At 39.1% G+C, this 24,608-nt stretch overlaps 1 protein-coding gene and 1 pseudogene across 3 annotated transcripts in view; both read left to right on the top strand.

Annotated features, from left to right (window-relative positions):
• CUL5 (cullin 5) overlaps positions 1–24,608 on the top strand; it is a 96,492-nt gene that overhangs the window by 5,357 nt on the left and 66,527 nt on the right. For both annotated transcript variants that reach the window (XM_082843965.1, XM_082843966.1), the window contains exon 2: positions 12,315–12,424. In XM_082843965.1, coding sequence (XP_082700091.1) covers positions 12,315–12,424 — 110 coding nt within the window. The remainder of the gene's footprint in view (positions 1–12,314; positions 12,425–24,608) is intronic.
• On the top strand, positions 19,911–23,233 carry LOC309965557 (mitofusin-1-like; annotated as a pseudogene). Its single transcript has 2 exons — positions 19,911–20,901; positions 21,108–23,233. The product of its transcript is annotated as a mitofusin-1-like (transcript).

The raw sequence follows: 24,608 nt of genomic DNA, 5'->3' as shown, positions 1-24,608 counted from the left end.
ATTCTTTATCACTGGAGCACCAGGGAAGTCCCTCTTTGCTGTTTCTCCTATCAGGAATCCCCCCCCTCAGTATTACCCTGTCAAAATTCTATTTAGTCATCAAGACCCAGCCTAGATACCTCCTTTCTTCGTCTTTTTTTTTTAAAATTTTTAAAATATGTATTTATTTATTTGGCTGTGCTGGGTCTTAGTTGTGGCATGCAGAATCTCCGTTGCCGTGTGCAAGATCTTTAGTGTCAGCATGCGGGATCTAGTTCCCTGAGCAGAGATTGAACCTGGGCACCTTGCATTGGGAGCGCAGAGTCTTAACTGCTGAACCACCAGGGAAGTCCCCCTCCTTTCTTTTTAGTGTTCTCATTTGGAATTTAATTGTTGCTTACTCTGCACAGGCATAGCACTGCATCAATCTCTTCTAGCACTTAACATTTTTTAAAATTTAATTAATTAATTTATTTATGGCTGTGTTGGGTCTTCGTTTCTGTGCGAGGGCTTTCTCTAGCTGTGGCAAGCGGGGGCCACTCTTCATCGCGATGCGCGGGCCTCTCACTGTTGCGGCCTCTCTCGTTGCAGAGCACAAGCTCCAGACGCGTAGGCTCAGTAGTGTAGCACTTAACATTTTGCCTTCTGTATTAGTTACAGGATATGTTTACATATATATCTAACTCCCTTTCTAGATTGTAAGCAGTATTAGTTTAGGGACTTTATAATCTGTTGATGCTTTAACCATTTAGCACAGTGATTACTCGTGGTAGGTGCTCCATAAATGAGTGATAGTTGATTGAAAAGAGAAGTCTAGTGCATGCATTGTAGATGCTCAGTAAATGAGTGTTGATTGGTTAAAGGGAGGAATTTTCTGCCTTTATTCCCTTCTAAGTAGATCTAGAGAGGGGGAGAGAGGGGAGTAGAGGTATAAAACCAACCCACAAGGCAATCCAAACTTAAAACTGAAATATGGAGGACACTACATTTTCAGTGGAAACTTTTTTACCCTTTGAGAGGAAAGAAAATGGAAATACAAAGGAGTAGTTCAAAGCGTGTGTAGAATTTATTTTTTATTTAAATAATTTTATAGACACATGTGCAAGGCACCGGGATGCAAAGATAATGCAGAACAATGTCCATGCTCTTTGGGAATTATACTACTACAGATACTAAAGGAGATAAAGTACTAATGATTTGTTTTAAGGCAAGAACTTTAGGAATGCTATGAGTTGTATTGGTTCCTCATAGACATAGGAGATCACTGCTGGTGGGATGATCAAGGAAAGTTTTATGGAGAAAGCATTAGAGCTGGATTTTGAAGAATGGGTAGACTTTTTGTAGGTGATGATTAGGGGAAAATTTGGTAGAACATGCTTGGCAAAGAATATGGATGTGATACCAAGATTTGAATAGTGTCAGTGAATGTGGTTAAGATACACAACTGGATAATTCTTTTTAATGTCTATTTAAACATAAATGAGAGCCTTATTTAGAACCCAACTTTTCATTGGGTTGATGGAAATTGCCCTTTTGAATGGACATCTAAGAGGAATGTGATCCTTAGGGCCACCTTCCTTCACTCCACTGGCCTGTCCTAGAGACCTGGTTACATTTGACACTCACAGCCGAGGGAGAAAACCAATTCGAGGGTGTGTAGATTGGCCATCACTAGAGGTGGGAGTGGGAATAGAGGACTAAATCATCACTTACTATAAAACTGTGATAAATATAAATGTAAAAATCTTTCATGTTCTGTGAAAATATAAATGAGTGAGCAGTTACCATAATCTGGAGGTGATATATGTAAATTAAAGCTACTAACAGGAAGTGGCAGTTTAAGGTACACTTTAGAGATCACTCATTTATCAATGGATTAGAAGAGAGGAATTTCAGACTGCAGGAGGTTTTCAAGAGGACACTAGGCATCCATCTGGTGGACAGAGAAGAAGGGTGGAAAAGAGAGACAGACAGGTATTTCTTATTAGGTATTTTGTTAGGGTCCTAGTGAACCTAAGTTGTATCACAGAAAGTCATGACTCTTGCCTTGGTATAGTGATAGAGTAAATTGGTGCCTTATAGGCTCTGTAAACAAGTAAACAAGTTACAGCTCAGGTTAAAACGTTGGTCATTATACATGGAGTACATAGAGGTAAGTAACATCAAGGATATTTGATCTGTATAACTGGGCTTGTTCATTCCACAGATACATTAGTATCCACTCTGTGCTGAATCCTATTCTAAGTGTCAGTGATACAGCAGTGAATAAGACAGACAAGGTCCCTAGTGTTTGGAGCTTATATGCTAATGCATAAGTACTAACACCAGAGAAATAAGTTAACACATTGGGAAGTTTTTATAGTAATGAGGTCTGTGATGAAAACAGTATAATCAAGAGTGCTCAGAAGATGGTGCCACTATTTTACTTACTTATTTACAGCAGAAAATAATTTTTTCCCCTAAATACAGCTTTCAATTATGTTCTGTTGAATTTTCCTTCCCTGCTATTTGATGACATTTCAGCCAGATCCCATAGTTTTCTGTTTTTTTTTTTTTAAGTACTGTTTAGGGAATTTCCTGGAGGTCCAGAGGTTAGGACTCCATACTTCCACTGCGGGGGGGCTCGGGTTCTATCCCTGGCTGGGGAACTAAGATCCTGCAAGCCGAGCGGTGCAGCCAAAAATTTAAAAAAGTACTGTTTAGTCTGAATTAAAATTTCATTCTCATAGCCAATCAAAGTAACTGTCCTGCCTGCTCAAGACCTTGGCTCTGGATCTGCAGAAAGGAAAAGGGAATGACATTCTTCTTAGGTTGACTTGGGAAGGCTTCTCTGAGGTGACAGTAACACTGAGACCCAAATGATTTGCTTTCTAGGCAAAGGTCTGAGGTGCAGTGGTGAGCTTGGCATATTTGAGTAACACCTTTAAAAGGGTGGTGTGGCTGGAACATATTGAGAATTGCCAGTATTCGAATATATACTGTAGTTTTGTGGTTCTTTTGTTTAATGGGGATTGCAAATGTGGTTTTTGTTTTTTGTTTTTTGTGGTACACGGGCCTCTCACTGTTGTGGCCTCTCCTGTTGCGGAGCACAGGCTCCGGACGCGCAGGCTCAGCGACCATGGCTCACGGGCCCAGCCGCTCCACGGCATGTGGGATCCTCCCGGACCGGGGCATGAACCCATGTCCCCTGCATCAGCAGGCGGACCCTCAACCACTGCGCCACCAGGGAAGCCCTCTATTACTTTTAAAACATTTTGCAAGCCAGTAGGGTTTTCTGTTTCTCATGTGTTTATTTAAGCATTCCTATTTTTTAACATAGTACCAAATTTTATATTTATACATAAGCAGTTATACATCTACTCTTTCTTGGGATCAGGTAACATGGAATTGTTGTAGATGAATTCATTGCTTGAAAAAGCAGTTTTGAATTTCAGTGGGAGGTGTGCAGATTTTTAAATCAATGATATATTCTAGAAAGATCTATATAGCATCTTTCATTACTGGCCTATAACACCTCCCTCCACTCCAATATATTACAAAAAATTATTTTTTTTCTGTAATTTACCTTCTTCCTAGTGCACGTTTGTTTATCTTTGAAACAACCACCAGGGCTATAAATAAGAGATTGTGGGACTTTACTGTCAAAATTGTTTTAGAACTGATACTTCTACTAGGGAATATTTTTCAGGTAAAGCTGAATGTAGTTTATTTGGGTCTGGGCAACCAACATGTTATATTAAGAGATCCTGATTTCTTTGTACTGATTAGAGCAGGGAAAGGGAGCTGAACCTTTGTTCACCTGTTTTTCTTTTCATTTTTCTTTACCGTTTTTATCCTCTCCTAATTGTTTGTGAGAAACTTTACACTGATTTTTTTTTTAATATTTATTTATTTATTTAGGCTTCGCTGGGTCTTAATTGTGTCTCGTGGGATCTTCGTCGTGGCATGCAGGATCTTTTTAGTTGTGGCATGTGGACTCTTAGTTGCAGCATGCATGTGGGATCTAGTTCCCTGACCAGGGATCAAGCCCAGGCCCCCTGCATGGGGAGCTTAGAGTCTTAACCACTGGACCACCAGGGAAGTTCCTACACTTTTTTTTTTTCCCCTCAGCCCTCGGGGTTTTACATTAAGTAAAAAGCAATTCAGTAGTAGATAAGCTTTTATCTTATTTAAAATAAAGAAAGAAGAAGGGAGAACGCAGGGAAAAAGAAATGAACCCCAAGAGTTACAACTTCAACATTTGCTTTTATTGGACAGTACATCCAAAATGCATCACCTCTTATAAACCATCCAACTCAAATGCATTATTCCCCTGGCATTTTTTTTCTATGGTCAGTGATTCCACCAGCCATTCATTCAAGTCAGAAATCTGAGAGCCATGTTGTATTATCCAACAGGCAGAGCAAGCACATGTCCATTATCCACAATTTAAGAAATACTGTACTGGAAAGTGAATTACTTGAGGACCTTTCATTTATGTGTCCCAGTGACTAGCATAATTCTTCATGTACAGCAGGTAGTCAGATGTTTGTTGAATGAATAAGTGTAGTAATGAATGATTAAGAATCCCACCCCCAAAATAAGTTCAAACTCTTTCATTAGTAGTTATTTTTTGTCCTTAAAATTAGTTGTTTGGGTTTTTAAAAGTACAAGCATTGTCAGAATTTGTTAAAAAATTTTTTTTACCTCTATAAAAGAATCCTAAAAGCTTTTTTTTTTGACTCATTTATGGGTCAAAAGAAACCTAAAAGTTTTAAAGGGAAGTGGAATGTGAAATTTTTCATTTCAGTGGAAAAATGTGTCCTCCCACTCCCCCACTATGTTTAAAGAGAAATATGTCTTTTATGTAGTGATGCTTCCACCTTATGGCTTCTAGATAATTGCCACTAAATTTTTATAATCATAGATTTTTTTTTTCCTTCAGTTTATAAGCCTGATGAGGTGAAGCCAAGGGCTGGATCTGGCCCATAGGTTAGAAGTCCTACCATTCCTCTTCCAGGAAAGGTCCAGGGAGTATTTAAGAATGTGACTGTAACAGAACTAAACTGCTTGGATTTGACCCCTTGCCCTGCCACTTACTGCTTGTAACCTTAGGGAAGTAACCTAACCTAATTACAGTGTACAGTTTTTTCACCTCTTAAATGATAATAATGTTACCTAACACATAGGGTAGTTGTAAAGATTAAATAAATTAATATTTGTAGGTATATATTTAGAATAGAACCTGACACATAATTGGCAATCAGATGTTATAAGGTAAAACGATAAAAGTGATGGAGTGATCTATACTGAAGTTAAATAATAGAGGGTATAAATAGCTGAACTCATTTTATCACAGATCTCAAATGTTTGAACTACCCTTGGAAATGTAAAGGAAACTATTTAAAGATAAAAGGAAATGCTCTTTTGTACCACATTTATCACATGTACAAAATTTATTGGTTTCTATAACCCCGAATTAGCCAAATGCCATATATTTGTAATGAAAGAAATAGTAGAAAGTCTTGCAGTGGAATAATTAAGCAAAAATGTAATCAGAAATTTTTTATCATTCCAGTTTCAAGCATCCTACTCTGATTACCCTCTCCTGTTTTTCTAACTCATTCTAGTGCTTTTATTCTGATCATCCAGCTCCACTATGGTCTCCAACTCATTGATTCTGCCTCATTGTTTAATGTCTGAAATCTCTGGGTTTATAGTTTTCATCAAATTAGGAAACATTTTAGCCTTTATTTCTTCAAATATTCTCTGAATCCCAAGATTCCGGTTATATGTAGATGAGGTCATTTGATGTTGTCTCACAGCTCACTGATATTCTTTTTATTTTTAATTTTATTTATTTATTTATTGACATATAGTTGATTTGTAATGTTGCTTTAGTTTCAGGTGTACAGCACAATGATTCAGTTATATATATTCTTTTCCAGATTCTTTTCCCTTATAGGTTATTACAAAATATGGAGTATAGTTACCTGTACTATAAAGTAGGTCTTTGTTGGTTATCTGTTTTATTTATAGTAGTGTGTATGTGTTAATCCCGAACTCCTAATTTATCCCTCCCTGATACTTGTTTTTAAACAACTTTTGTTTCTGTGATGTTCATGCTTTCTGCTATTTTCTTAAATGTGTGGAGTGTATTCATAATAGCTAGTTTAACATCATTGTCTACTAAAACTATCATCCACGTCATTTCTGGGTCAGTTTCCTTTGTTTGGTTTTTCTCTTGATGGTGAGTTTATATTTTCCTGCTTCTTTGCCTGCTTGATAAGTTTTGATTGGATGCCAGGCGTGTGTTTTATGTTTTAGGGGCTGGATTTTTAAAATTTCCTTTAAATATTTTGGCTGTGACACAGTTAAGTTACTTGGAATCAGTTTGATCCTTCTGAAGCTTGCTTTTAAAGTTAGAGTGGGTCCAAACAGCACCGAAGGTACGGCTACTTTGGTGTCATTATAGATGCAATACCTTTCTGAAGACTGCCAGATGCCTAGCATATTAAGGAGTGTTTCCACTCTGGCTGGCAGAACGTGAACTATTACTAGCCCTGTGTGGACTCTGGTGATTGTTTTGTCTACTCCTTTCAAATGATTATTTCCCCATTCTCTGATAGTTTTCTCACTCACATGTATAGGTCAATATTTAATAGTCAGAGGCTTGAGTGGAGTCCTCTACATATCTCCAGAGCTCCCTGTGTGTGTAGTTCCCTTTTTTCTGATACTCTGTGCCACGCATTTTCATCACCTTGGCCTCCCCAAACTCTGAACTCTTGTCTCCTAAACTTAGTGAAACCACCAGGCTGTTTGGGGTTATGCTCAGTCCTGGAAACTCTAGGCAGTATGCTTGGGCATTTGTAGGGCTCACCTCATTTGTTTATCTTTTCTCAGGAAACACTGTCCTGTACTCCCCTTTGGTTTTCCAGTTGTTCAAGCAGGAGGAGAAATCTGGCACCTGTTATTCTATCCTGGTTGGAAGCAGAGGGCTCTGTCTTTCATCATCCTGTTGTCCTTTCTCTTCCCCTTACCCAGCATAAATTCTCTGTTCAATCATTATAATCTCTTCCTGGAATACACTTTTGACTCCTTTGCTCCTCTCTTGTTTCACTGGGGAAAACCACAACCCTGGATCCACCTCTTCACCTTTTAGTGCCATCTATGCAGTTGAATGTTGCAGGAGAAAAAGATACACACATGCTATTTTCACTTTAAATTCATGACCACAAACTATAATTGAGCCCAGTCACACTGTACTTCCATAGTCATTTATTCTTCCACTTTCCTAGATGTCTGTTTCACATCTTTTCTCTCAAAATTTTGGCACCTCCTCCCCCATCTTCCATGGCATTTTCCTTATTTCCATATCACTAAGAAGCTGAAGCAATCAAAAAGGAACTTCTCATAGTGGTGTGGTGCCACATATACCCTCCTACCCACATCTGCACGTACCATGTACTTTGCCTTCTCCTCTTAGCATATAGTCACTTCCTCCATCTGTGCATTAGATTCCATTCCCTTTTGCCTGTCCAGGGCATTTAAAATTCTCCAACAATTTCCTTCTTTTCTCCTGCATCATCAGTATTATATCTTGGAACATACTTATCAGTATACAAACATACTGTATTCCATCTAGATGGGTGGGATGGGGGGAGGGAGGTCCAAGAGGGAGGGGATATATGTATACATATAGCTGATTCACTTAACTGTACAGCAGAAAATAACACAACATTGTAAAGCAATTATACTCCAATAAAAAAAATTTTTTTTTGATTCCCTCTTACCCTATCAGTTATCATGCTGTTTCTCTGCTCCTTTTTTTTTTTTTTTTTTGCAGTACGCGGGCCTCTCACTGTTGTGGCCTCTTCCGTTGCGGAGCACAGGCTCCGGACGCACAGGCCCAGCGGCCATGGCTCACGGGCCCAGCCGCTCTGCGGCACGCGGGATCCTCCCGGATCGGGGCACGAACCCGTGTCCCCTGCATCGGCAGGCGGACTCCCAACCACTGCGCCACCAGGGAAGCCCAGGGGGCTACTCTTCATTGCGGTGCGTGGGCTTCTCATTGCGGTGGCTTCTTTTATTGCGGAGCACGGGCTCGAGGCACGCGGGCTCAGTAGTTGTGGCACATGGGCTTAATTGCTCCGTGGCATGTGGGATCTTCCCGGACCAGGGCTCAAACACGTGTCCCCTGCATTGGCAGGCGGATTCTTAACCACTGCGCCGCCAGGGAAGTCCGAGCGAGTTTTATATATAGAATGTTAGAAGAGGCAATACAGAAATAAGGCATGATTGGCTAGGAGGTCAGGGATTTCCTTATAAGGTAAGCAGGTCCTATTTTTTAGGTAAGGTTAGCTAGCTAAAACTGAGTTAGAGGATTGTGATTGGTGTTATGTTTCCTTGACAGTGAGGTGTTTCCCATATGTGCAGGCTGATTTAAGTTTAGATTTTTGATGTGGGCTGAGCCAATGGGGTGGCCTCTGTTTTGCTGTTCCAATATACAAATTAACTTTACTAGACAAAAACCTTAGAGTCAGGCTTTATTCCTTTCTCTCATCCCAGATGCCTGCTATCAGGAAATCTTGTTAGCACTACCTTTAAAACATATAAAATCTAATTACTACTCACTACCACCCTGGTCCATGTCACTATTATTTCTAACCTTGCCTCCTACACTCAGGTTTAACACTTGCCCCTTTAATGTATTCTCAGCATAGCAATCAGGAAGATTTAAAAATATAAGTCAGATCGTGTCACTTCTTGCTCAGAATTTTTTAATGGTTCCCTATCTCACTTATGGTAGAAGCCAAACTTTTTACAATGGCAAGGCCCTACAAGATCCGGCCCTACGTTGCTTCCCTGACCTCATCCACTCTCTCCTCTGTCCTTATTTTGCTCTACTTTGAATACATCAGGCATGCTTCTACCGTAGGGTCTTTGCAATGGCTGCTTCCTCTGCCTGGAATAGTCTTCTCCCAGTTATCCCCCATGGTCAATCTCCCATCAGCTTCCCCATGGCCCATCTGTGTGTTTGAGAAGAAGAGTGCCTCTGAGGGAATTAGTTGTGCTGTAAAAAGTGAAGGATAGAGGGACAAGGATATGGCAAATGTTGAAATCCTATTGGTGAAAGAGAGCCAGTGGGTGAGATAATCTTAGACTTATTAGCTATTCTGAGTGGTAATGAAAGACTTAAGCAGAAGAGACTTGTAGCACATCAGTAAAGATGAGGCAGCCGTTAGTTAGCCATTGGAAAAATTCATAAATCAGGGTTTGTAATTTGAAGGTGTCTTCGCCTATTAATATCTTTTGTAGATAGTAGGTTTGGTGTCCTGCTGCTTAGTTTTGATTTAATTATATGCTTTTCATTTTAACAGAGAATAGGTCAAAGAACTGCTTGAACATCATTTCTGGAATCTATTATAAAAGCTTAATAGGAAAAATTCAATTATTTAGTTTTTCCTTTAACTGAGTATTAGAGGAAAATGTTTCTGTAGTTAATCTTGTATGTTTCATCAAATAAGAGACAGTGTTTCCTGTCATTTTACCATAGCTGATAGATTTCAGAGCCTAACCAGTATTTATCTCATACCTGTTTAGTCTTCTGTACCTTTTTGATTATTTATTTATTTATTTATTTATTTATCTTTTGCGGTATGCGGGGCCTCTCACTGTTGCGGCCTCTCCCATTGCGGAGCACAGGCTCTGGACGCGTAGGCTCAGCGGCCATGGCTCACGGGCCTAGCCGCTCCGCGGCATTTGGGATCTTCCCAGACCAGGGCATGAACCCGTGTCCCCTGCATCAGCAGGCGGACTCTCAACCACTGCGCCACCAGGGAAGCCCCTATTTTTTATTTTTTTAAAAATAAATTTATTTATTTATTTTTGGCAGTGCTGGGTCTTTGTTGCTGCGCGAGGGCTTTCTCTAGTTGCAGCAAGTGGGGGCTACTCTTCGTTGTGGCATGCGGGCTTCTCATTGTGGTGACCTCTCTTGCTGCGGAGGATGGGGTCTAGGCGTGTGGGCTTGCTTCAGTAATCGTGGCTCACAGGCTTTAGAACGCAGGCTCAGTAGTTGTGGCGCACGGGCTTAGTTGCTCTGCGGCATGTGGGATCTTCCCGGACCAGGGCTTGAACCTATGTCCCTTGCATTGGCAGGCAGATTCTTAACCACTGTGCCACCAGGGAAGCCCCGTTTTTTATTTTTAATTGCAGGATTTACACTAAGTTTAATTTTGTAAGTTGCCAGAATCGCTTATGGAAGTAGACCTATTTGACATTATAAAATATTCTCTTATTAAGAGGGTATTATGTTTCTCCATGTCATAGTCAAGAAAAGATTTGCATGTCCTTTCTGTGGTTCTTCCATATTTGTTTATTTGCACACCCTTTTCTCAGAGGGAAGAGTAAATGAAGAAATGATGGTTATAGGAAGATATTAACAGAAAAATTGTAGCCAGCCATGATTAGTACACGAAGTATATACCATGGTATCTCAAATCTGACTGAATTCTCTTTAGCCAGCACTAAGGAAAGCAAAGTTACCTACATGATTCACTTAAGTTCATAAGGTAAAAACAAACTAGTTTTTCAAGGGAGAAGCACAGTTAATCCCAGTACTAAATTTTGAGTATCTCCCATGGGTCCCTATAATAAGAATACTTTGTGATAAAAGTAGGTACCTGGGGCAAGAAAGTACAGTAACTTTTAGGATCAGCTGTGTTTGTAGATGTAAGAAGTATCATTTGCTTTCACAAGAGTTTAATGTTAGTCAGTGGTTCTTAACCTTTTTGGGGTCATAGACCCTGTAACATTTTTATGTAGTTTTATTGTGAATTTGCTAAACATTTAAATTCTGGACTCATCTCAAGAGATTCTGATCCAGCCAGCATGTGGTAGGTTTTATAAAGGTATGTGTAAGCACCATCCTAGGTGATCCTGATGTAGGTTCTTGTTAGACCATATGTTTAGAAACTGCTTCTGGAATATAATTTCAGGGAGTTCGAACATTACATCAGTACATGGATCTTATCTCATACGAGTGAACAACATTCTCAACAATTGTATGGTGAAAACAATAATGTGATTCATAGGGGTGTTTGGTGCTGCTGTATTAGAAAATTAACGATTTTTGTTGAAATTTATTGATCAAAGCAAGTCACATGGCCATACCTAACTTGAAAAGGAACAGTACTCATGAGTAACACATGTGGGGTGCCCCCCTTCTCTTTTTAGTAATGAATTGATTTTTTCCCCTTAATGTCGAATCACTTTCACATCACTGAAATAAACATGCATGATTATGAGGTATTATTTGTTTAATTTACTAATATTTTTTAAAACTTTTGCATCTATATGTTCTAATTAGATTGGTCTACAGTTACCATTTCTTGTTCTCTCCTCACCAGTTTGGTATCAGGGTTTTGTTAGCATTATAAAATGAGATGAGTATCTTTCTGGTTTTTTTTCTTCCTCAACTTTCAGAGTTTATATGGATTTTTGATATACTTTTTGTGAAGAGTTTAGGGCACAGTCTCTACACACAAGATCACCCTCACTTCTGACATCAGCTGCAAATTTGGGAGGTTCCCAAAACCCTGAGGTTCAATAATTTGTTAGAAATATTCATAGATCTTAACTGAAAAACTGCTTTGCTCATGGTTATAGTTTATTAAGGGAAAGGATACAGATTAAGATCAGCTAAAGGAAGAAACAGTGTCCAGGAGGGTCAAACACAGAGCTTCCCTTGTCCTCTCTGGTGTTGTCAGGTCACCATTTCTCTCCTTTCCTCATTAAATGACAGGGCACATAAGTACTGCCAGCCAGGGAAGCTCACACAACCTTTGGTGTCCAGAATTTTTATTAAGGCTTCATCATGTAGGGATTGCTCATGTGGATAATCTCAATCTCCAGGTTGATTGACCCAAACCCCTTACCCTAAGTCATACTGTTGCTATTTCTGGATTGGCCTGCTCCCTAAGACTATATAAGTTTGCCAGTCCCCTCCCTGAATCACATTGTTAGGTTATCCAGTATGACCCAAGGCCCCAGGCTAACAAAGACTCTCTTATCAGATATAACATTCTTAGGGCCCAAGGATATTACCTACTAGAAGCCAAGGGCAAAGGGCAGACCGCTCTTTGGACAAGACCAAATTCTTTGTTACACACTTTCACATAACTGTCTTTTTTCTTTTATGGTTGTCTTCCTGTGATTCTTTGATACCAGATTAAGTTATAGGGATTCCTTGATGGAAAATTGGTTCTTTTGAATTTCTTTAGTTGTCTCTTATGAGATAAAAATAACAGACGCTTATTTAACTGCACTTAAATTACTTTTTTTTTTTTTTTTTTAAGAATAAAGGTTCTCTTCAGTTTGAAGACAAATGGGACTTCATGCGTCCAATTGTTTTGAAGCTTTTACGCCAGGAATCTGTTACAAAACAGCAGTGGTTTGATCTGTTTTCGTAAGTAATCCATTCATTCTACCTTTTTGATAACGTAAAGGAAAATTTGGTGGCTATATTCAAATGGAATATTGGCTCCAGATTGGACTGTTTACCTGTTTGAAATTATTACTGATTGTGTTGGGGGTCCCCAAGACCACCCCTAGGTTCAGTGGTTTGCTCGGAGGACTCGTAGGACTGAACATAAAGTCATACTCACAGCTATGATTTATTACAGCTAAAGGATACAAAGCAAAATTAGCAAAGAGAAAGGTATATGGGGTCAAGTCTGGGGAACAGGCACAAACTTCCAAGAGTATTCTCCCAGTCGAGTCACACAGGACACATTCAATTTCCCCAGCAACAAGATTGACAACATATGTGATATGCTGTCACCAAGAAGCTCTTTGGAGACTCAGTACCCAGGGTTTTTATTGGGGGCTGCTCACATAGGCAGCCTCTGCCTGGCATGTACCAAAATTCTAGACTCTCAGAAAGAGCGGTGTTCAGTGTAAACCATGTTGTTTGTACAAACAGGTTAGGCACAGTGAGCCATTCTCCTCATTTCAGGAAAATTTTCTATCAGTGTAGGAAACTGTCAAACATTCAAGTTCTCAGATCCCAGCCAAACAGGCTTTTCTAAGGAATACAGTCTCAGATCTGTTATGTTAACTCTTAGCCTTTGGCCAGAATGTCTTTACAGCAAAACTATTACCAGTAGGACACCACCCCTGCCCCCATCCCCACCCCCATGTGCAGCAAGGTAAGACCAACTTGTAGTATTGATCTCAGTTATGCCTTTTAGAGGGCCTAAATTTAGTTAGTTAAAATAAATCCCGCCAACCATGAGGTTTATCTTAGAAAAGCAGGTGGCTTTCTCCTTCAGTTTCTGTATGGACCTTTTACATGGCCTGAGGCATCAATTCAGGCAAAGCACAACTATGGCCATACAGTTGAATTCGACCTGAAAATTTTCCAGGGTTGAAGCAGTGTCATGATGGGGTACATACAAAAAGAAGTATAATTTCAGAGGACCCACATGGTACCCCTGGAAACAAAGAGTTTGCACTTTTTTAGGGTACTCCAAGCAAGGCATAAATTAGATAGTATGGGTTAACAGGGCCCTCACTGTGTCCTCCCATGGGGCCTTTCACTTTAGAGTTCTCAGTCTAGTTCATTTAATTCAGTTCAGGCCTTGTTTTCAGACGGACTACCTGAAGCCAATTAGTTCCAAACAGTTTGTTTATCCACGACACCATTTCATTTGCTTCATAGTGCGGATGACATTTAGAGGTGTTCTTTGTGGAAGGTGTGGGAATTGGGGCTGCTTGCAGCCGTCTCAGAGTACTGCTAGGTGTGATTGAAGTTCAGCATTCAGTTTGAATTCAAAGCACTAACAACAGCATGGAAAGCCAACACCAGGAGCTGGGAAAGCTTTCAAGAATACTTATGAAAAACAAAAATCATTCATGTCCTTCTCCCTGGTGCCTCACCAGGTGCTGAGTTTTATTTTTTCTCCCTTATAAAATCAGTGTGTCCCATTCAGTAATGAAAGCTTTTCATTCTTTTCCCAATCACCCAGACCTGGAGGAGGAACAAAAACATTTTTACAGAAAAACGTTTTTATACAACTTAACTAGAAAGACATATGTTTAGGAATTGGTCTGGATGAAATCCCAAATTTTCAAAAATTTTCATAATAAGTTTACATCACACCCCCACCCCTTTTGTCCTGACCATTTACCTAGTGAGCAGCCTGGAAAAGATCAATTCCTTTCTGGAGATAGCTGTGTTTAATAATGAAGTTGCCTTACTAAGGTGTGTGTGCAAGGAAGGGTGATGCGAAGGTGAGGGAAAAATAATCAGGTTATTAATTCATTGTTGAAAACTGCAACTAATCCGGAAAGCTGGACACAAGTCCGTAGCAGTGAAATATCACCGAGAGGGGATCATGAATCCAGTCTGTAAGGAGCGAGTATGCTTTCTCCCAACTTGCAGCTTTTAGCAGTAACCACAAGTTAGGAATGCACTTTAGGTCTGTATATCTGATACAGAGGCTATCAGCAGCTTGATTTCAGATGGCCCTGTCAGAGAATGAGTCCTTTTCTGTGGGCATCTGCAAGTGATTTAGATCTTCCAGCCAGAATCCATGACGTTTTCAGTTTATGGCTTCACAGAGGGTGTCTTAAATCTTTAACAGTCCACAAGTCAATGTCCTGTTCACTGAGCATATGCCTGCTTTAGTTCAGCACAGCTTGTGTTGGGGTTTAAATAGCCCAATGTCAGACAATATCAGGTTTCAGCTTAGAGTTAGATCCAAGCAATTAGGATTTGTGAATTCAGGATTCCAAAAAAGCCAGTGACTTTTCTCGAGCAGTGGCAAAGCCAAGATGCTGCAGACCAGTCGTGTTCTAAGTCCAAGTGACAAGACTTTTCTAATCCCCTTTTATTTTGTCAGTCTTAGAGTTTAGATTAATCCACTCAGTAATATGCACATCATGCTGGAAAATCATCAGCCTTTCAGGGTCAGACATCTGATTTCACAAGAGCTCAGTAGCAACTAAAAACTGCTTTTTAAAACTCCAGAAGTGTATATCTATTTGGAAATTTCTTATGTTTTCATGTTGTCTCCCTTTTCTCTGAGATGGTAATAAGTAGAAATAATAGTATCCATTATGGAGATTTATTTATTCTGTTTCCAATACTCAAGCAGTTCAAATTCTAATCCTTTAACCAGCAGTAAAAAGCAAGGAAATTGTGTCTCAGTAACTTTTTAAAAAAAATTTATTTATTTACATTTTATTTTTGGCTGCGTTGGGTCTTCATTGAGGCGAGCGGGGGCTACTCTTCATTGTGGTGTGCGGGCTTCTCCTTGTAGTGGCTTCTCTTGTTGCGGAGCCTGGGCTCTAGGCGTGCAGGCTTCAGTAGTTGTGGCTCTCAGGCTCTAGAGCGCAGGCTCAGTAGTTGTGGCGCATGGGCTTAGTTGCTCTGCAGCATGTGGAATCTTCCCGAATCAGGGCTGAAACCCGTGTCCCCTGCATTGGCAGGTGGATTCTTAACCACTGCGCCACCAGGGAAGTCTGTCACTAACTTTCTATTTTGCAACTTTTCCTGATTGATGTGATCCCTCTAGCATTTATGAAAGTACAAGCATATAATATTTTATATCTTTATTTATCATACATCCAGGTACAATAGCCAAAGAATACAAAGCCATCTTTAAAACTTTCCCTGCCTCTTTTTTCTTATTACAGATTTATTCAAACTCCTAGCAATAAATTTAGCATTTGCAATATTAACATTACAGTTGCTGGGAGATCCTGACCGGAATGTGGGAGGCATGGAGAGGTTGCTGAAGCAGCAGTAGTTAGGCTGAAGAAACAGCTGGAATAGTTTCTTCTCCCTTGGTTATCTAAAACTTTCTCCAGGCCTGCGACCTAATGTAACTATTAATTCCTCCTGCTTGGAGGAGAGACCAGCAGAAACATTTAACATTTTTGGTCCACCCGAAAGCTTATGTTTGAGAACTTTTGGGCCTTTTCTCCTCTTATTTGGAGGCAAGAACAAAAACCAAAGTCTTCATCCGTACTGGGCTTTTTCTCTCCTCACTTGGGTCAGCATGGCCAAAGCAGCTAGAAGATATAATGAGCCAACTTTCTTGGGGTTAGATCTGCCATTTTCAAATTTCATAGGTAACTTTTACCTTTCTCACAGCAGATAGCAACTCAGCTGCTGATTCATACCATGGTTGATTTCATAGCCATGCAAGTAGCAGAGGTTCATCATACTACCACTTAATCCTTCCTTTTCTCAAACAGTGCTTTCACCATGTTTAATGAATCCCACGTCTGACACCAACCATGTCAGTGGTCTTAAGACCACCCCCAGGTTCAGTGATTGTTAGGAAGACTCATAGGACTCAGCATATAGTTGTATTCATGACTATCATTTATTACAGTGAAGGGTACAAAGCAAAATGCAACAAAGGTGCATGTGGTAAAGTCCAGGGGAAACCAGGTACAAGTTTCCAAGCATCTTCTCCCAGTGGAACATATCCACTTAATTCCTCCAACAACTAATTGGGACAACACATGTGAAATGCTGTCTACCAGGGAAGCTTCTTTTTTTGTTGTTGTTAATATTTATTTATTTGGTTACACCCAGTCTTAGTTGCAGCTTGCAGCCTCCTTAGTTGTGGCAGGCAGGCTCCTTGGTTGTGGCACGCTGGCTCCTTAGTTTTGGCATGCAACTCTTAGTTGCGGCATGCATGTGGGATCTAGCTCCCTGATCAGGGATCGAACCTGGGCCCCCTGCCTTGGGAGCATGGAGTCTTATTCACTGCACCACCAGGGAAGTCCCCAGGGAAGCTTCTTAAAGACTCAGTACCCAGGGTTTTTACTGAGAGAGCTGGTCACAAAGGCAGCTTCTGCCTGACGTGAACCAAAATTCCACATCCTAGACAAAAAGCAAGTGTTGAACATAAATCAGATTTTTTACATAACAGTTTAGGCACAGTGAGCCATTCTTACCAGGAAATGGTGAGAACTCTCACAAAACCCACGTTCCTATATGTCAGCCAAGGGCCAACCTTGCAACCATGTCTTCCTAAGGATAGTAGTTTCAGACTTAGTATAATTTCTGTGTGTGTGTGTGCACTAGTAAAATACTATATCAATGAGTTGAAGATGTATGACTGAATAATCTATACACATTAGGCTGCTGTGCTCATTTTTTTTCTTTATCACGGAAGAAAATAGTCTAATCCTAAATAACATAGAGCTTGTTGCATAATATTAACTTATATCCATGATTCTGCCTTTTGAGAAATTAGAATTCAATAAGAAGCAGCTGAGACCTTTTAAAAATTTCATAGCATTCATGTATATGTATATATTTCTTAAATTATTTGATTAAATGTATTTTATGAACAACGTATTGAATGTGGTAGTTTTTTTTGTTTTGTTTTTGCCAGTTTGTGTTAATAATATGGTTTATCATGTAGAGTAATGCTTATTCTCTGTGCATTCCTGACTGGAAAAAGGAGCATAGTGTGATGGTGTTTCCTGCTTAAAGTATACTTCCAAGCAGAAATAGTACTTGCTACAGTTAGTGGCCTCAGCACATCGTTTTTCAAAATGCTTGATCTCCTTGGAGTTACCCAAGGCTGCTCAATATGTAATCCTTTTAAGTTAAAGGATTCCTTGTGTCTTATCATGCCACACCAAAATTATAAGACTTACATTAATTAAAATCTTTCCAAACTTTAGCCTATTTAGCCATATTAATTAATAACCTTTAGGTTAGTTATATCTTTCTAAATCTAAGGTACTAAAATAATGTTATGGTATTAAACTACATTTACTATTTGTTGCCCTTTTCTCATAACCTGTATCATTATTTTTTAGCAGGGGTACTGTTGGTGTTTTGGGTGGTTATGAGATTGTTCTGCATACTGTGGCATGTTTATCACCTCTGGCCTTTACCCTCATAAACTCTAGTAGTGGATACTTTCTGTGTACTCCTCTCCCTACCCCTCATTACTGAAAGAAAAAAAGCTCTCACTTCCAAATGTCTGAGGCAGTACCTCCCTCAGTTGAGAACTGCTGCTTTAGATACATGTTGTTTGGTTTGACTCTGGTTTGTGAAATTGGCTAAAATTTAAAAATAAATTATTTTCAACTTGTGAGACTTTATTTTTAAGAAAATTCATCTTTACTACAAATAATTTTTTTAATGTTTTTCTTGTTCTTAAGCTGGTTTTTAGGATACCACTTTCTCCTGTTTTTTCTCCTATCTCTTGTCTACCTCATCTCAGTCATCTAAGCTGATCCATCCCTTTTGTGCCCGTTAAGTGTTGGTTTCCTTCAGAGTTCTGTTTTTTTCATATTCTTTTACCTGAGTTCTCATCTATTTAAGCAATCCAGATTATTCTCCAAACTTCCATACCCATGTGACCTATTGTTTCCTGCATACTTAAGTTCCATAAGTACTCCATATTTAGAGTGATGAAAATCTGTTATTTATAGTCTCAAACCAAAAATCTGGAAGCTACCATCAACCTCCTGTTTTTTTACTCCTTCATATCCGCTTGATTACTAGATTTCATAGACTTTTAAGTACCTCTTGAATTTCTTTCCATCCCATCTGTCTTTCCCCCCCACTCTCTTGCCTGAATGATTACAGTAGTCCCGTACTTTCTTTGTTGTATTTCTAGTTATCTATTGCCACACAACAAATTACCCTGAAGATTACCAGCTTAAAACAACAAACATTTATTATCTTATAGTTTCTGAAGGTCTGGAATCTGGTTGCAGCTTAATTGGGTCTTTCTAGCTCAGTATCTCTTAAGAAGTTGCAGTCAAGCTCTAGGCAAAAGAACTAGGCCTATATTCAACTAGGAGTGAATGATCTTCAAAGCTTACTCATATGATTGTTGGCAGGCCTCAGTTCTTCACTAGCTGCTCAGTTCCTCACTGTGTAGAACTCTCCATAAAGCTGTTTACTGTGTGGCAGCTTGCTTTCCCCAGAGCAAGAGAGTGTTCCCAAGACAGAAGTCATGGTGTTTTATAACATAATTTTGGAAGTTACAAACCATTATTTCTTTTCTTTTTTTTTTTTAATTGGAGTATAGTTTATTTACAATGTTGTGTTAGTTTCAGGTATACAGCAAAGTGAACCAGTTATACATATATCGATTTTTTTTAAAGATTCTTTTCCCATATAGACCATTTTAGAGTATTGAGTAGAGTTCCCTGTACTATACAGCAGGTTCTTACTAGTTATCTATCTTATATATAGACCTTCATTTCTTCTGTATGCTGTTGATCACACAGACAAATGCTTTGTACACTGTAGGAGGGAACTATACATGGGTATGAATGCCATCCAGGAGACGGGTATCATTAGGGGCCATCCTAGAGACTGTACCTTCAGAGGAAATAGATGATGCAAGATTTAGAAGATAGCTCAAAAAGCATTCCAGTTATATCATTAGAGAGGAATAAAATGAAAGAGACTACTTTGAAAATGAAATAGTCAAAATAAGGACCTTTGAAATAAAAGAGCTAAATAAAAAAAGATTGAATTAGTAATACAAAAAATAAAACCAAAGAGTCCTCCCTGAATGTAGAGCAAAGTATGGAAAATTAAATAAAAATGAAGACATATTTAGGACAGCTTTAGAATTGGGCTAACTTATACTTAAAAGGGGTTCCAGAAGGAGAGGACAGAAAGTAGAGGAGAGAATATAGCCCCAAAGGATAAGAAGAAAATTTCCCAGGGCTGAAATCTTGTATCTCTCCCCCCAACCCTCCAGATCTTCATATTGAAAGTGCTAAAAACCATGCCTACACATGTCCTTAATTTCAGAATTCCAAGGATAAAGAAAATAATCTAATTGTTGGAGGGAAAATTACCTTTCAAGCGAAACAGACTGGCCACACTCTTTTCATTGGCCAAATTGAATGCAGGAGGCTGACGCAGTTTTCTTTAAATATTTAAAGGGAAATTATTTTGAACTTAGTATGCTGTACCTAGTCAAGTTTTCAATCATGTTTAAGGCGAGATGAACATGTTTTCAGACAAGTAAGTATTTAGAAGATTTAAGGATCCTGCAGAAATGAAACAGATACCCTTTCCTCCACTATTACCAACACTGACCATTAAAGAAATTGAACTTTACTGAACTAAACTGAAGGAGGTACTCTTGAACTGGGAATCCTGACCATGAAATGAATATGAATAGAAAAAAGCAGACACCATCTATCCAAAACCATAAAAAAGTACAAATTGAAACATTTTAGCTTATAAAAATTGTCCCACAGAAACCAACTATGAAGTAGAAAACAAATACAGCACTCCGAACTGAGTTCAGTATCCTCACACAACCATGTGGGGTTATAAAACAAACTTGAACGGAAAATTCAAAAGCTAAGGAGAGAAATCAGCAAAAGTGGAGGAAATAATGAAATGGAAATTGAACTCAGAAAACAAATAGAACAAGACAAAATCTTATCTGAAATCGATCATCTCAGTAGATGAAGAAAAAACAGAGATAATCTTTCCAAAATAAAACAGAAAAATGAAAATATTCTTTAAACTGATAAAGATCACCTGTAAGTAATCTAGCAGCAATATCCCAGTAATAGTATGTTGGAAGCATTCCATTTAAATTGGGAATAAGAGCCCAGTCTCCCAGCCTCTCTTGGGAGAATGAGGCAGCTTGAGGGCTGTGGCTGAGTTGCAGTTGCTGGGTGACAAGTCGGAGCCGGGACAGGCATAATGGCAGAAACTGCTTCTCCACTGAAGCACTTCGTGCTGGCTAAGAAGGCAATTACAGCAGTCTTTGACCAGTTACTGGAGTTTGTTACAGAAGGATCACATTTTGTTGAAGCAACGTACAAGAATCCAGAACTTGACCGAGTAGCTACTGAGGATGATCTGATAGAAATACAGAGGTATAAAAATAAGCTTTCCATCATTGGTGAGGAGACATGAAAGTGGCATTTTTTTTTTTTTTTTGCGGTATGCGGGCCTCTCACTGTTGTGGCCTCTCCCGTTGCGGAGCACAGGCTCTGGACGCGCAAGCTCAGCGGCCATGGCCCACGGGCCCAGCCGCTCCACGGCATGTGGGATACTCCCGGACCGGGGCACGAACCCGTGTCCCCTGCATCGGCAGGCGGACTCTCAACCACTGCGCCACTAGGGAAGCCCCGAAAGTGGCATTTTTTGGCAGGACAAGCAGTGGGAAGAGCTCTGTTATCATTGCCATGTTGTGGGATAAAGTCCTCCCTAGTGGAATTGGACATACAACCAGTTGCTTCCTGAGTGTTGAAGAGACGGATGGAGATAAAGCCTGTCTCATGACAGAAGGGTCACATGAAAAAAAGAATGTGAAGACAGTTAATCAGCTGGCCCATGCCCTTCATATGAACAAAGACTTGAAAGCTGGCTGTCTTGTACATGTGTTTTGGCCAAAGGCAAAATGTGCCCTCTTGAGAGATGACCTGGTTTTAGTGGATAGTCCAGGTACAGATGTCACTACAGAGCTGGATAGCTGGATTGGTAAGTTTTGCTTAGATGCTGATGTCTTCGTTTTGGTTGTAAACTCCAAATCAACTCTAATGAACACTTAAAAACAGTTTTTTCACAAGGTAAATGAACGACTTTCCAAGCCTAATATTTTTATTCTGAATAATCGTTGGGATGCCTCTGCATCAGAGCCAGAATATATGGAAGATGTATGCAGACAGCTCATGGAAAGATGCCTACATTTCTTGGTGGAGGAGCTCAAAGTTGTGGATCCTTTAGAATCATGGAATCGTAACTTTTTTGTTTCTGCAGAGCAAGTTCTTAGTGCTAGAAAGCACAAAGCCCAGGGGATGCCAGAAGGTGGTGGGGCACTTGCAGAAGGATTTCAGGCAAAATTACAGGAGTTTCAGAATTTTGAACAAATCTTTGAGGAGTGTATCTTGCAGTTAGCAATGAAAACAAAGTTTGAACAGCACACTATCAGAGATAAACAGATACTAGAAACTGTGAAAAACATAATGGATTCAATAAACGTGGCAGCAGCAGAGAAAAGGGTTTATTCAGTAGAAGAGAGGGAAGACCAAATTGGTAGACTGGACTTTCTCCGAAACCAGATGAACCTTTTAACATTGGATGTTAAGAAAATAATCAGGGAGGTTTCAGAGGAGGTTGCAAATAAGGTTTCGTGTGCAATGACAGATGAAATTTGTTGACTCTGTTTTTGTTGATGAATTTTGTTCTGAGTTTCATCCTACTCCAAGTGTATTGAAAGTATATAAAAATGAGTTAAATAAGCACATAGAAGATGGAATGGGAAGAAATTTGGCTGATCAGTGCACCAATGAAGTCAATGCTTCAATGCTTCAATCCCAGCAAGAAATTATTGGAAATCTGAAGCCATTACTTCCAGCTGGTATGCAGAATAAACTACATACACTGATTCCTTGCAAGAAATTTGATCTCAGCTATGACCTAAATTGCCACAAGTTATGTTCAGATTTTCAAGAGGGTATTGTATTTCATTTTTCCTTGGGCTGGTCTTCCCTTGTCCATTGTTTCTTGGGCCCTACAAATGCTCAGCGGGTGCTTCTAGGATTATCAGAGCCTATCTTTCAGCTTCCCAGATCTTTAGCTTCTACTCCCACTGCTCCTACCAATCCAGCGTCACAGGAAGAACTCATGGTTACCTTAATAACAGCATTAGCTTCTCTTACGTCTAGAACTTCTATGGGCATCATTGTTGTTGGAGGAGTGATTTGGAAAACTGTAGGCTGGAAACTCATATCTGTTTCATTAAGTATGTATGGAGCTTTGTATCTTTATGAAAGGCTGACTTGGACCACCCGTGCCAAGGAGAGAGCCTTTAAACAGCAATTTCTGAATTACGAAACTGAAAAACTGCAAATGATTGTTAGCTTCACAAGTGCCAACTGCAGCCATCAAGTACAACAGGAAATGGCGACCACTTTTGCTTGCCTGTGCCAACAAGTTGATACTACACAAAGACATCTAGAAGAGGAAATTGCTAGATTTTCCAAAGAAATAGATCAATTGGAGAAAATATAAAACAATTCGAAGTGCTTAAGAAATAAAGCTGTTCAGCTTGAAAACAAGCAGGAGAATTTTACTAAGCAGTTTCTACATTCAGGCAATGAAGAAGAATCTTAACAATAGAGATTGCTTTGGTGATCATGATAGGAGAAAATGGAACTTGGAAGATTGGGACAGTTATTTTTATGAAGTGACTTTAAATATGAATTCTACTAACTATACCTAAATAGCAAATCCTTGAGTAGATCCTGGTATTGATCTATCTCAGGATGTTTGCATTTCTGAAAAGTGTTGTGATGTCTCTTTTAGTTTTAATTTTGGATAAAGAAAAATCCTTTGATACGTGAAAATGATGAATTAGTTTAAAGCAAAAGAACCAACTCTGTGACCCCTGAGGGGTGGGGCCTTTCTCTTAATTAGGGCTCTCTTTGTTTTTGATTCTGAAAAACTCTGCTTCCTGGCATCCAGTAGTTAGAGAATGCTCCTTTCATCTTCTTTCTCAAAACGAATTTTTGATGCCTACTTCAACGGGAATAGTCACATTTTTGTTTTATAAACTGCATTGCTCTAACCACAAAGGAGTGTGGAAATGTTCTTGAGTGTATTATTTATGCAGGTTACAATCACTTTTGCCATCCTGGCAGACGTGTAAACCACTAATAAATAATACTGTTTTTACTCTCTCTTATTCCCTTTAAAACTGATGTAAAACAGTAAAAGAAATAAAAATAAAATGAATAAGACAAAGTATCTGCACACTTCATTTTAATTTCCTCTAGGTTTAGAAATTTGTTGCCATAGAATTGTAAGTAGTATGCTTATATTTTATATGTGGTCATATCTCATTTTTTAAATCCCTAATCCTACATATTTTCTTTAATATCCATATTAAGGAGTTGATCCACTTTATAGGTCTTTTCACATAATCAAGCTATAAAAATTACTTTGATATGATACATCAAAACGTATTGGATCCAACTGTGCAGTGCTTAAATGCTAAGGAGTTCATAGCCTTTGATGCGTATATTAGACAAAAAAAGCTAAAAGTGCATGGTCTAAGTAAACCTGAAGAAAGTAAAAGGAGGAAAGACAAAAGACAAAATTAATGAAATACAAAATAATTGTGAATAGAGAAAAGAAAAAAGGTAAAAATTTGTTATTTGGAAAGAGTAATATTTATTCCATTTTTGTTTATTATTATGTTTATAATTTGCTTCCTTATTAGTGTTTTCTTCCTGGTTTCTTCGATTTATTTTGTCCTTTGATTTCTTAGTTCTTTTATTGAATTCTTAATTTTAAAATTCTTTTTAATATTTTTCTTTACAATGAAAGCTTTCAAGCTACACATTTTTTCCTTAATACTGCTTTTATTGTCACCATAGTTTCTGTGGTATTCAGGGTTTTCCTTTTTATTTCTTTCATACAGATTCTATTTTTAAAAAATTTTACTTTAGTTTTTGGCTGCGTTGGGTCTTTGTTGCTGTGCATGGGTTATCTCTAGTTGTGGCGAGCATGGGCTACTCTTCGTTGTGGTGCGTGGGCTTCTCATTGGCGTGATGTCTCTTGTTACAGTGGCTTCTCTTGTTGTGGAGCATAGCTCTAGGCATGCAGGCTCAGTAGTTGC

Source organism: Leucopleurus acutus (assembly GCF_964270905.1).
Source record: "Leucopleurus acutus genome assembly, chromosome: 8".
NCBI lineage: Eukaryota > Metazoa > Chordata > Mammalia > Artiodactyla > Delphinidae > Leucopleurus > Leucopleurus acutus.
Note: the sequence above shows the minus strand (reverse complement) of the source record. Positions and strands in the feature narration are given on the sequence as shown.